The sequence below is a fragment of the Crinia signifera genome, chromosome 2, assembly GCF_055691185.1.
Source record: "Crinia signifera chromosome 2, ASM5569118v1, whole genome shotgun sequence".
NCBI lineage: Eukaryota > Metazoa > Chordata > Amphibia > Anura > Myobatrachidae > Crinia > Crinia signifera.
The window spans coordinates 67,160,441-67,172,968 of record NC_139218.1 but is presented as its reverse complement, the minus strand read 5'-3'; the positions used below and the strand labels follow the sequence as shown (position 1 = coordinate 67,172,968).

Sequence of the window (12,528 nt, the reverse complement as noted above, 5' to 3'; positions counted from 1 at the left end):
TCACAGCACTCACAGCCGCGCTTCCGTCGGCATCCTGCGTCCACTCCTCAGACAGTGCAGCATTGCCCAAAACCAATATGGCCGCCGCATAGGTGCATTTAATATATGCATATATGCGACGGCCATGTTTGTTGTGGGCAATGCTGCCGTTCGTGACCAGGCTGGGCTGCGGCCGCTTCTAACAAAGGTAAGCGGCCCAGCCAGAGTGAAATCTGGTCCGGCCCACCGGGAAATGGCCCGGTTTCCCGGTGGGCCAATCCGCCTCTGCTAGTACGCCTCACAGATCAAGGCCAAACAATGACAGGCTACTTGAATCATTATACACTATTTATCCGTGATGCCAATTACACATTGTCGCACACCGTGATGACAATTATACATTGTCGCACACCGTGATGACAATTATACATTGTCGCACACCGTGATGACAATTACACATTATGTCACACACCGTGATGACAATTACACATTACGCCGCACACTGTGATGACAATTACACATTACGCCGCACACTGTGATGCCAATTACACATTACGCTGCACAATGTAATGAGCCCACCAATGTTCGATGCCCACCAATGTATATATTTGTATATGCCCACTGCCCAGCAATGTATATATTTGTATATGCCCACTGCCCAGCAATGTATATTTTTATATGCCCACTGATGTATATATTTTTATGCCCACTGCCCACCAATATTTATATGCCCACTGTCACCAATGTATATTTATTTAAACACCACTGCCCACCAATGTTTATTAATAATAGGCAGTAACATATATATTGCTGGCCTGCGCCATTAATTTATACGTTACCACCTATTGTTAATAAACATTGGTGGGCAGTGGTGTTTAAATATACATTGGTAGCAGTGGGCATATAAAAATATATACATCAGTGGGCATATAAAAATATACACATTGGTGGGCAGTGGATATATAAAAATATACACAATAGTGGGCATATAAAAATATATACATTGGTGGGCAGTGGGCATATTAAAATATATACATTGGTGGGCAGAGGGCATATTAAAATACATACATTGGTGGGCAGTGGATGTATAAATGTATACATTGGTGGGCAGTGGATGTATAAATGTATACACATTGGTGGGTAGTGGGCACACTTCGCACCCCCCCCCCCTCCCTCCCTCCCTCAATTCCCTCCCCCTCCCCCCCTCAATTTCGTCCCCTCTCCGGGCACTTTTAATTAATTACCTTAAGCCCGGGGTCAGGGTGGCTGTCAGGCAGCTCCTCTCTCCAGATAAGCAGCATGGCATGCAGCAAATCTTGCTGCGCTGCTCCTCGTTTATCGAGCGCGGCGTGACGTCATTATGTCACGCCGCACACATGGGGGATTCCTGTGCAGACTGCAGAGTCCCGGCGGCCAGCTTGTTGCTGGAGCCAGGACGCAAGTGCGCAGTCGCAATGTCCCGCCGCGGCCGCCGTGATCGTGATGATCTCGTCGGGCGGCAAGGGATAGGAAGGGGGGAGGCGGCGGCGACGCTAGAGAAGCTGCTGGGCGCCCCAGCTATTTATCAGAGGCGGACAAGCCGTGCGGTGCCCCGGGCTGCTGCACGGCTTGTCCGCCTCTAGAAATGGCCCTGGTGACACTGCATAATGCCCACACCATTTGCCGACAGTAGTGACACTGCATAATGCCCACACTAGTTGCCGACAGTAGTGACACTGCATAATGCCCACACCAGTTGCCGACAGTAGTGACACTGCATAATGCCCACATCAGTTGCCGACAGTAGTGACACTGCAATGCAGTGTGGGCATTATGCAGTGTCACTACTGTCGGCAACTGGTGAGGGCATTATGCAGTGACTGCATAATGCCCTCATCAGTTGCCACCAGTAGTAGTGCTGCATAATGCCAGCACCAGTAGTAGTGCTGCATAATGCACGCACCAGTAGTAGTGCTGTGTAACATCAGCACCACAACTGTATTTACCTTAAAAGCTGGCTTCTTTCAAATTCTTTCATTAACTGAGTGCCCGTGTAGCTCCGCCCCCTTCCACTCGTGAAGCTCCGCCCCCTTTCCAGGATCCGTTGTCATTATTGATGACATCAAGGGGGTTGGGAGCCAGGAGAGAGCTCAGTTCTGTGTGCTGCCGGCGCTGCTGCCTCAATGCAGTCAGTGTGACAGTTTACTGTCTGCCGGGCAGCCACAGAGCCTGACAGCAGCGGGGGTCTAAAGCAGCCAGCAGGTAACAGTGACAGAACCGCGGGAGCAGCTGCGTGTGGCCACACATGCGCACCAGCTCTCCCGCGGCCATTTTTACTGCTGGCTGCTTACATTTACTTTTACTTACGGCAGCCATATTTGTTTAGGGAAAACTGCTGCGGCCGCGGCCGTGCGGTCCGCGGCCCAGCCAGGGGGGTGAGCGGCCGTTTTAGGTCTATTATGGGCCGGCCCACCGGGAAATAGCCCGGTTTCCCGGCAGGCCAATCCGCCCCTGCCTGTGGTCATCTGTGCTGTGATCACCCTCCCTGTGGTCATCTGTGCTGGGATCACCCTCCCTGTGGTCATCTGTGCTGTGATCACCCTCCCTGTAGTCACCACCTAATTTTGTGTGTTGTGATCCGTATAATTTTTCTGTACCTTATCCGTACACCATAATTTTTCTGTGCGTTATTCGTACCCCATAATTTTTCGGTGCATTTGTACCCCATAATTTTTTATGTGCGTTACTCGTACCCCATAATTTTTCTGTGCATTTGTACCCCATAATTTTTTCTGTGCGTTATTCGTACCCCATAATTTTTCGGTGCATTTGTACCCCATAATTTTTTCTGTGTGTTACTCGTACCCCATAATTTTTCGGTGCATTTGTACCCCATAATTTTTTCTGTGCGTTATTCGTACCCCATAATTTTTCGGTGCATTTGTACCCCATAATTTTTTCTGTGCGTTACTTGTACACCATAATTTTTCAGTGCATTTGTACCCCATAATTTTTCAGTGCATTCGCACACCATAATTTTTGCAGTGCATTTGCACATTGTCAGTGCTACAAAACCCCACACGTGTTGAAGCACCTCATAAATACATACACCAATAAAACTATGGCCCAACGAACATATACTGCCGAGGAGGCATACGCGTTTCTGGCCTCTGAAACTGAGTCTGCTAGCGAGGATGAGACAAATTTCCGTTTGTCATCCTCTTCATCATCTAGTGACTCTGATGAACCCCCGAGGAGGCAACGCAGGACTCCCACTGCAGTAGTCTAGTCCTCTGACCCCACATGGACAACCCCTGAAAACTACGTACCCCAGGTCCCTGAGTTCACAGGGAATCCAGGAATACAATTTAATTCAGCAGGGTTCAGAGAGCTGGACTTTTTTAAATTTTTTTTTAGTGATGATTTAGTTGATCTAATGGTCACCCAGACTAATGTTTATGCCCAACAATTTATTGAGCAAAACCCCACCTCTAATTATGCCCAGCCCCGCAAGTGGACCCCTGTACATAAAAATGAAATGGTTATATTTTGGGGCCTTGTACTGTGCATGGGGCTAGTGAAGAAGCCCACGATTAGGTCCTACTGGAGCACAGACCTCTTATACAATACACCAATGTTCCGTGTGGCTATGTCAAGGACCCGCTTCAAAGCGATCCTTAGGTTTCTCCATTATAGGGATAATGCACAGTGCCCACCCCGGGATGACCCCAATTATGACCGGTTATATAAACTTAGACCCCTAATAGACCATTTTAGTACCAAGTTTGCCCAGGCATACATCCCCGAGAAGCACATTTCAATAGATGAGTCCCTGGTACATTTCAAAGGGAGGCTCCAATTCCGCCAGTACCTGCCAAGTAAGAGGGCAAGGTATGGCGTGAAGATGTACAAGCTGTGTGAGAGTACATCAGGGTACACACACAAATTTAGGATATATGAAGGTAGAGACACAAAAATAGACCCCCCACAATGCCCCCCCCTTACTCGGAATTAGTGGGAAGATAGTGTGGGATTTGGTGCACCCACTGCTGGACCAGGGATACCACCTGTACCTGGATAATTTCTATACCAGCGTCCCACTATTCAAAAGCCTCGCTTCCAGAAGTACTGTGGCATGCGGCACTGCACGGAAAAATAATAGAAGCCTCCCTAGGTCGCTGCTTGGGCAAACACTTAGAAGGGGCGAGAGCAGGGCATTATGCAGCGACAATGTACTGTGTGTCAAGTATAGGGACAAGAGAGATGTCCTTATCTTGACAACAGTGCATGGCCATAGCAGCACCCCTGTCCCAGTGCGGGGCACAAGTACCGAAACTACAAAACCCAACTGCATTTTGGATTATAATAGGTACATGGGGGGGGTCGACCTGTCAGATCAAGTGCTGAAGCCTTACAGTGCTATGAGAAAAACAAGGTTCTGGTATAAAAAATTAGCTGTACACATAGTACAAATGGCACTGTACAACGCATTTGTACTACATCGATGTGCAGGCCAAAGGGGGACATTCCTGGAGTACCAAGAGGCAGTAATAAAGGCCCTTATTTTTGGCAACCAGGAACAGGGGGGCCCTAGTACTTCTGGAAGCGAGGCCTCGCGAATTGTACCAGGGCAACATTTTCCGAGTGAAGTCCCCCACACTGGAAAGAAAGGAAGGTCCCAGAAACGATGTAGAGTATGCTACAAAAAGGGGATAAGAAAGGACACAACTTACCATTGTGAAACCTGCCCCACACAACCAGGCTTGTGTATCAAAGATTGTTTTAAGATATATCACACTTCCCTTGAATTTTAATGTACTCCACACAGCTTGTACAAAGAGCCGCATGCCATTACCTTCCCTTCTGAGTCTTGCCATGTGTCCAAACAGAAATTTACAAACACATATATGCTATTGCCATACTCAGGAGAAAAAGCACCCCATAATATGTTACACAATTTCTCCTATTAACCCTTGTGAAAATGGCACATTTTGATCTAAAGTTACATATTAATGTAAAAAATTAGTTTTTTTTTTTTATTTTCACAGCCCATAACAATTTGACAAAACACCAGTGGGGTCAAAATGCTCACTACGGCCGTAAGTGAGTTCCATGAGGGGGGCTAGTAACAAAAAGGTATCACTTGCTTGGGATTTCCACTGCACAGGTACAATATGGGCTCTGCAAATGCAAGATGGCGCCCGAAAACCATTCCAGCAAACTCTGTGATAAAATGGCACTCCTTCCCTTCTGAAGCCTGCTGTCTGCCCAAATAGCGTTTTACAACCATATATGGGGTATTGCCATACTCAGGAGAAATTGTGTAACAAATTTTGGGGTGCTTTTTCTACTATTGCCCTTTGTGGAAGTATAAAATTATGGGGTGAATCTACAAATTAATGGAAAAAATTACATTTTTCATTTTCACGTATCGATGCCTAACAATTTGACAAAACACCAGTGGGGTCAAAGTACTCACTATACCCATAGATGAGTTCCTTGAGGGGTGTAGTTTACAAAATGGTATCACTTGTTGGGGTTTTTGACTGCTCTGATACAACAGGGGTTCTGCAAATGCAACATGGCGCATGAAAACCATTCCAGCAAAATCTGCGCCGAAAACGCCAAATGGTGCACCTTCCCTTCTGAAGCCTGCTGTCTGCCCAAATAGCGTTTTACAACCATATATGGGGTATTGCCATACTCAGGAGAAATTGTGTAACAAATTTTGGGGTGCTTTTTCTACTATTGCCCTTTGTGGAAGTATAAAATTATGGGGTGAATCTACAAATTAATGGAAAAAATGACATTTTTCATTTTCACGTATCGATGCCTAACAATTTGACAAAACACCAGTGGGGTCAAAGTACTCACTATACCCATAGATGAATTCCCTGAGGGGTGTAGTTTGCAAAATGGGGTCACTTGTGGGGGGGTTCCACTGTATTGGTGCTTCGGGGGTCTTGCTAATGCGACATAGCACCCACCAACATTCCACCAGAATCTGAGCTGCAAAATCCAAAAATCACTCCTTTCCTTCTGAGTCCTGCCATGCACCCAACTGGTATTTTTTGGTCACATGTGAGGCATTGCCGTACTCGGGAGAAATTGGGCCACAGATTTTGGGGTGCTTTTTCTCCTTCATTCCTTGTTAAAATGACACATTTTGAGCCAGAACTGCATTTTTGTGTAAAAAAATGTAATTTTTCATTTTCACTGCCCAGTTGTATCAAAATTGGTGAAACCCCTGGGGGTTTGAAATGTACACTATACCCCTAGATGAATTCCCTGAGGGGTGTACTTTGCAAAATGGGGTGACTTGTGGGGGGGTTCCACTGTATTGGTGCAACATAGCACCCACCATTCATTCCACCAAAATCTGTGCTGCAAAATCCAAAAATCACTCCTTCCCTTCTGAGTCCTGCCATGCACCCAACTGGTATTTTTTGGTCACATGTGAGGCATTGCCGTACTCTGGAGAAATGAGGGCACAGATTTTGGGGTGCTTTGTCTCCTTCATTCCTTGTGAAAATGAAAATTTTTGAGCCAGAAGTACATTTTTGTGTAAAAAAATGTAATTTTTCATTTTCACAGCCCAGTTGTACCAAAATTGGTGAAACCCCTGGGGGTTTGAAATGTACACTATACCCCTAGATAAATTCCCTGAGGGGTGTACTTTGCAAAATGGGGTGACTTGTGGGGGGGTTCCACTGTATTGGTGCTTTGGGAGTCTTGCTAATGCAACATGGCACCCACTATTCATTCCACCAAAATCTGTGCTGCCAAATCCAAAAATCACTCCTTCCCTTCTGAGTCCTGCCATGCGCCCAACTGGTATTTTTTGGTCACATGTGAGGCATTGCCGTACTCGGGAGAAATTGGGGCACAGACTTTGGGGTGCTTTGTCTCCTTCATTCCTTGTGAAAATGAAAAATTTTGAGCCAGAACTGCATGTTTGTGTAAAAAAATGTAATTTTCCATTTTCACATCCCAGTTGTACCAAAATTGGTGAAACCCCTGGGGGTTTGAAATGTACACTATACCCCTAGATGAATTCCCTGAGGGGTGTAGATTGCAAAATGGGGTGACTTGTGGGGGAGGTTCCTAACTTTTAGCACTTATGGTGCCTAGAAACCTACATGGTGCCTAAAAAAAAATCTCATAAAAAGGAGGCTCCAAAATCAAGTAGGTGCTCCTTCTATTATGAAGCCTGTGGTTTGGTCAACGTGCACACTAGGGCCACATATAGGATATTTTTGAAAACAAAAGAATTGGGGGAATCAATTTTTAGTCACATTTCTCTAGTAAAATCTACTGTATTCGTTAGAAAAATGTATTAAAATTGAAACTCTGCAAAAAAAAAGAAATTTTGAAATTTCACCTACACTTTGTTTTAATTCCTGTGAAACACCTAAAGGGTTAAACTTCCAAAATGCTGTTTTGAATACTGTGAGGGGTGCAGTTTTTGAAATGGCATCATTTATGGGGGTGTCTCACATACAAGTCCCTCAAAGTCACATCAGAACTGAACTGGTCCCTAAAAAAATCAGTGTTTGAAATTTTCTTGAAAATTTGAGAATTTGCTAGTCATATTTGAAGCCTCCTAGTGTCCAAAAAAATGAAAAGGAGGTTGAAATAATGATTGCAACATAAAGTAGACATATGGTCTTTGTTAGTTATTAATTATTTTGAGTGGTATGATTATTTGTCTCACAAGCAGAAAATGTGACATTTTGCATATTGCTAAATTTTCCATTTTTTCACGATATTTTGGTATTTTTCACAAAAAAACACAGACTGTATCGACCAAAATTTACCACTAACTTGAAGTACAATGTGTCACGAGAAAACAATCTCAAAATCACTGGGATAAGTAAAAGCAAAAAAAAGTTATCCCCACTTAAGTGAGACATGTCAGATTTGAAAAAAAGGGCTCTGTCATGAAGGCACAAACTGGCTCTGTCATGAAGGGGTTAAGTAGTTTTTTTCTTCTTTATTATTAACTAAAACACATGTCGTCATTACTGTGTCAGATGTATGATATGGCAGGTGTGAATCCACGCCAGCCCGAAGCGTGGTGAGCGCAGCGTGCCCCGTGTTACGCGTCCTCCCAACTTGTTCATACCCCCACTATCCACGTCAGCGTGGAGTAGATGTTATAAAGTGTGGCGAGCCCAAAGCGTGGCGAGCGTACGTGGACTACATGTAAAGTAATCAGCGCTCGCCACGCTTCATGCTGGCGTGGATTGTGGGGGTTTCAAATGGAGGCATTTGCCAGTATGTAACATGGAGCACTGGCAAATGCCTCCTTTACCTGTGCAAGAGACGCATGTGCTACCGAATCCCTAACCCTGTCGGCACGGTTGCCATACCCTGCCGCAATACTTACTGAGACGTGTCTCAGACAGACGGAGCGCCTCTCTGCCGGCGCCCGCATGATCCCCTCTCCACCAGCGGAGAGGGGATCATGCTGGCGCTGTGTGAGAGGTTCTCACTAGGCTTGCCGGGGACAGAGCTGCAGCTCCCGGGGACACTACGCTAGGCAGCCGTTGGGCTACGCTGACAACGTAGCTTAGGCTGCCGCCATAAAACTACACAAGTAAGGCAGCGTTGGGCTACGCTGATAACGTTGCTTCAAACAAAGCGTAGGCTGCCGCTGTGAAACTACACAAGTAGCCATTATTTCACACCAAGTTCTATTGAGCTTTATCTGTGATTTTGGACACTTCTAACGCCCTGTAAACACCGGGCAATTCCGACCATCGGCAATGTCGATAACTATGCCTGTGGTGCCGGAAGCTTAACGATGTAGCACATACACATTGGACAATATTGTTTAACAATATCATTCAGTGATGTCACCAGGTCCCCTGACAATAATGTCAGATTGAGTTGCATGCACAGACAATAGGACTGGGCGATATAAATCATTCAATATATCGCCCAGCACCTTGTTTATTGTGTGGTCAGCGTTGCAGCCCAGCTGCTGAATGGTTTTTCGCCACCTTAGGCACCACCACCCACACACCAATACCAACTTTCCAGTGTGGCCATGGCATCGTAGAAGTTCATATTGCCTGCCATTTGCATTGAGTAAAACAAGGATGCCTCTCTGAGTCATCCTTTATTTTGTAATAGACTCAGGGGCACCCCAGCTTCTGGAGCACCTAGGTAGAGTATGCAGTCATAAGTTTGACACAAGCAAAAGGTTGACATGATTTTTTTTCTTAAACCGATTTGTTCTTCCTTCGCCATCCCGGTGGCATAGAGGGAGAATATAATAGTGTGCCCAAAGCATGGCGAGTGGACGTGGTACACTAAGACGGTCGACACAAAACACATGAAAAACTCATGTCAACCTTCTCCCATGTTGACCTTTTGATCATGTTGCACTAATGCATGTTGACAATTTTCATGTGTCAACCTTTTGCCAATAGTGGTTTGCCAATAGTGGTCGACCAAATGATCCGCGCCCCCTAGGTAGCTGCCTAATGGTAGAGCCGGCCCTGTCTATAGCACACTGTGTTTTTCTTGCGTCTAGTGCAAATAAGACCCAAAACTTAAAGCAAATGTGGTATGCTACAAACTACAACATGTTCTGGTTGTGTCTGTGTATACTGTACATCATTTACTTGTTGCTCTCTTATTATTTTATTTTTTGAGTTTTTGAACAATGAGTTTCTACAGTAAGTAGAGCAGGCATGTCACACCTAAGGCCATCCAGCTGTTGTGAAACTACATATCCCAGCATGCCTTGCCATAGTTTTAGCATTCCCTAATAGCAAAACTGTGGCATGGCTGGGATGTGTATTTTTACAACAGCTGGAGGGCAGCAGGTTGGACATGCCTGGTGTAGAGAATACTTTATTGCTTTTTGTATATTTATTTCCAGGGAGGTTAGTTTGCCTACACAATTAAAGATATATTTACAAATGCCTATTTCACAGCTATACATAATTTGGTTATTTTTGGACCGTAAAATGTATTGAGAGCGTTGGGTTGATCAGATGTGGAATGTGGAAACGAGTTTTCCAGTTATATACAGCGCGCTGAGAGCGTGACTTTCTTTACAACATTAAAGTTGGGCTTAGGGAGCGGAAATAATCACTTTGGCAAGCTGTGCTATGCTAGCCTTGTCCTGTATATACAGACCTGTGTTTAATTTAGCGGCGGGGGGGAATAGCAAAATATAAGAGTATGCCGTGTAGTGGGTCTGAGAGCAGGAATTGGCACTGTAATGTAGGTATCAACTTTGTGGCTATGTGATATGTTGGAGAAGGTTTGACATTCTAATTGACAAATGACCTCACTGGGTCTTGGTTTTCTGTCCTTACAGCAGTTAAATAGTTAAGAAGCCAGGCAGGGGGGAGAGCCTGGGCAGAGGTGGGGAGGAGGAGAATGGGGAGAGAGTAAGGCTGTCTTATGTGAGGCTGAAAGTCCCTGTGTTCAGTCATATGGAGGAGCCAGCCTGGATGGTATTGTCTGCATGTCTCTGCTCTGCTTATGTTTGTAGTGTAGGACGCTGAGCTGTGATTTCAGTACCTGCTGACCAGGATATCTCATCATTGATTTGTTCTTGTGCAAGAGTGGATTATAGTAGGTCTGTATGGAAGGAATGAGACCTATACAGAGTGAGCAGTAACCAGGTGGGAGGCAGGAAACTGTTCCTGGTGCAGGTGTCTAGAGAGATACTAGAGTCTCTGTGCCTGAGGACAGGTGACACAGAGCAGATCAGCAGCAAGGAATCAGGAGTGCTCAGTACCTGCAGAGAGCCATGACGGAGGTTATCGTGCCCACGGACTGCAACTTAAACTCTGTCTGTGAACACCTTGATCACTGCTGCCTGGAAAGGCTTCAGGATGCTGGCCCTAAACGTTCCTCTAATACAGGGGCCCGACTTTGGGGTCGAGTTCGGAATAAGCTCCTGAGACAAAAGGTAACTGACTAATAATACCATCTTGGTTGCATTGATCTTGCTTTCTCTGGGTTTATTCTGGCATGGCGTTGCAAAGGGTTATATGGGAAAGTCTTCTAGTAGTTTCCATCAGTACTGGTCCGGGTCCTGAAATGTATATTATGGTTGGTGGTAACCTGAGCCGTGTCTCTGTTTCTCTGTATAAATTGCCGTGACCAATACTTTGACCATTCTAGTCTAAGGAAATTACCTGGCTTCTACACTTGTGGTTTGGAATCTCCCTCTCTCAGGAAATGCAGAGCAAAACATTAGTCCTGCTTTTAAATACAGATGTTCATGCTGGGAGGGTAAACCTTATACTGTAATCCTGTGCGTGACACAGAGAACTGCAGACATATGGTTCAGTTGGCACACTCCATACTACTACCCCTATCAATTTATTCATTGTACCATCAGCAGACTGGGAGCTTAAGTGCTTTTACAGAGCCAAAACTGTATTCCTTTTTAGGATGTGGATGCGTCCTTCCTCAGTGGAATTTTAATATATGTAATTCTTGCGTGTTTTAATTGAGAACTCCGTCAGTAACCGTAGATATCAGTGATGAAAATGTTACTTCTGTCTGAAATACACATTAAGGGGGAATTTTCTATTACTAGGAAAACTTGACAATCTGTCTCTCAATATCCTTTGTTTGTCTTTTAGGTGTTAGATACGTGTGTGTGTTTAATTATGTATGTATGTGTGTGTGTGTGTGTGTGTGTGTAATATAATATTTGTGTGTATGTACAGGAAAATGTGCTCTTTCCTGCTGATCATCTTTAGGAACTGCTGCAATGCTTTTTACGTGCTCTAGTATTGAACATTAAAGGCATTCTTAACCCTGAGTGCCATGTGACTTTGTCAAAATAGATGTGGAAATCGCCAAGCAAACATTTTTATTCATCATAATGACCTTAATGTTTACCTTACATAGGAAATATATATATATATTTTTTAACACAAAATTGTTTATTCAAATTTATACAACAAAGGTGAGCGGCGCTGGCATCTCACAGATGTTGGCACTCAAAGGGTTAATCTGGGCTGTGGCATTTGGCATAATCAGAATCTATCTGTAGAGACTAGAATGTAGGGCATCTTTGTGGTATCAGCTGCGCAGGATTCCTATTATGTACAGTATTATATTACATTCAGCCACCAGCCAGATGTGACAAGACAGTGTTTCTCTATTGATGAACTGCCCTGTGGTGATCATTAATTGCTGAATAAGTGCAGTTGGAGAAATGGCCATTGTTAGAATATAGCATAGTTCAGTGCTGAGGAAGGCAGATACCAGCTGGCGTAACAGGCAGCTGCTAATAAAATCGTTGTTATGACCTAAGATGTGTGCCACCCCATTCCCTGAAATCCTCAGCAGGCTGGACCAGTGCCACAGATGCCAGGCACGTGATACTTAGATGGGTTCCTTTCACACATTCTAGTTTTTTTATTTATTTGAGTAGCAGCTGAAAAATATATAAAAATATCTATTTACCATAGACTTAGGGTTCATTGTGTATTCCCTTTGTGAGTTTTGTCTTGCAGTTATTATATTCCATAAATGTACTTTTGTAAACCGTTTTATAGTTAACTGATTGTTTGAATATGCTGATTA

General features: G+C 44.6%; 1 protein-coding gene across 8 annotated transcripts in view; it reads left to right on the top strand.

The window, feature by feature from the left end:
* The window catches only part of ABR (ABR activator of RhoGEF and GTPase), a 381,486-nt gene that overhangs the window by 337,014 nt on the left and 31,944 nt on the right, over positions 1 to 12,528 (top strand). Inside the window, exon 1 of one of the 8 annotated variants that reach the window (XM_083172289.1) lies at positions 10,415 to 10,894. The exons of the other annotated variants lie outside the window; for them this stretch is intronic. Coding sequence (XP_083028415.1) covers positions 10,733 to 10,894 — 162 coding nt within the window. The 5' untranslated portion in view covers positions 10,415 to 10,732. Of the gene's footprint in view, positions 1 to 10,414; positions 10,895 to 12,528 lie in introns of those variants that run through there. 8 annotated transcript variants of the gene reach the window in all.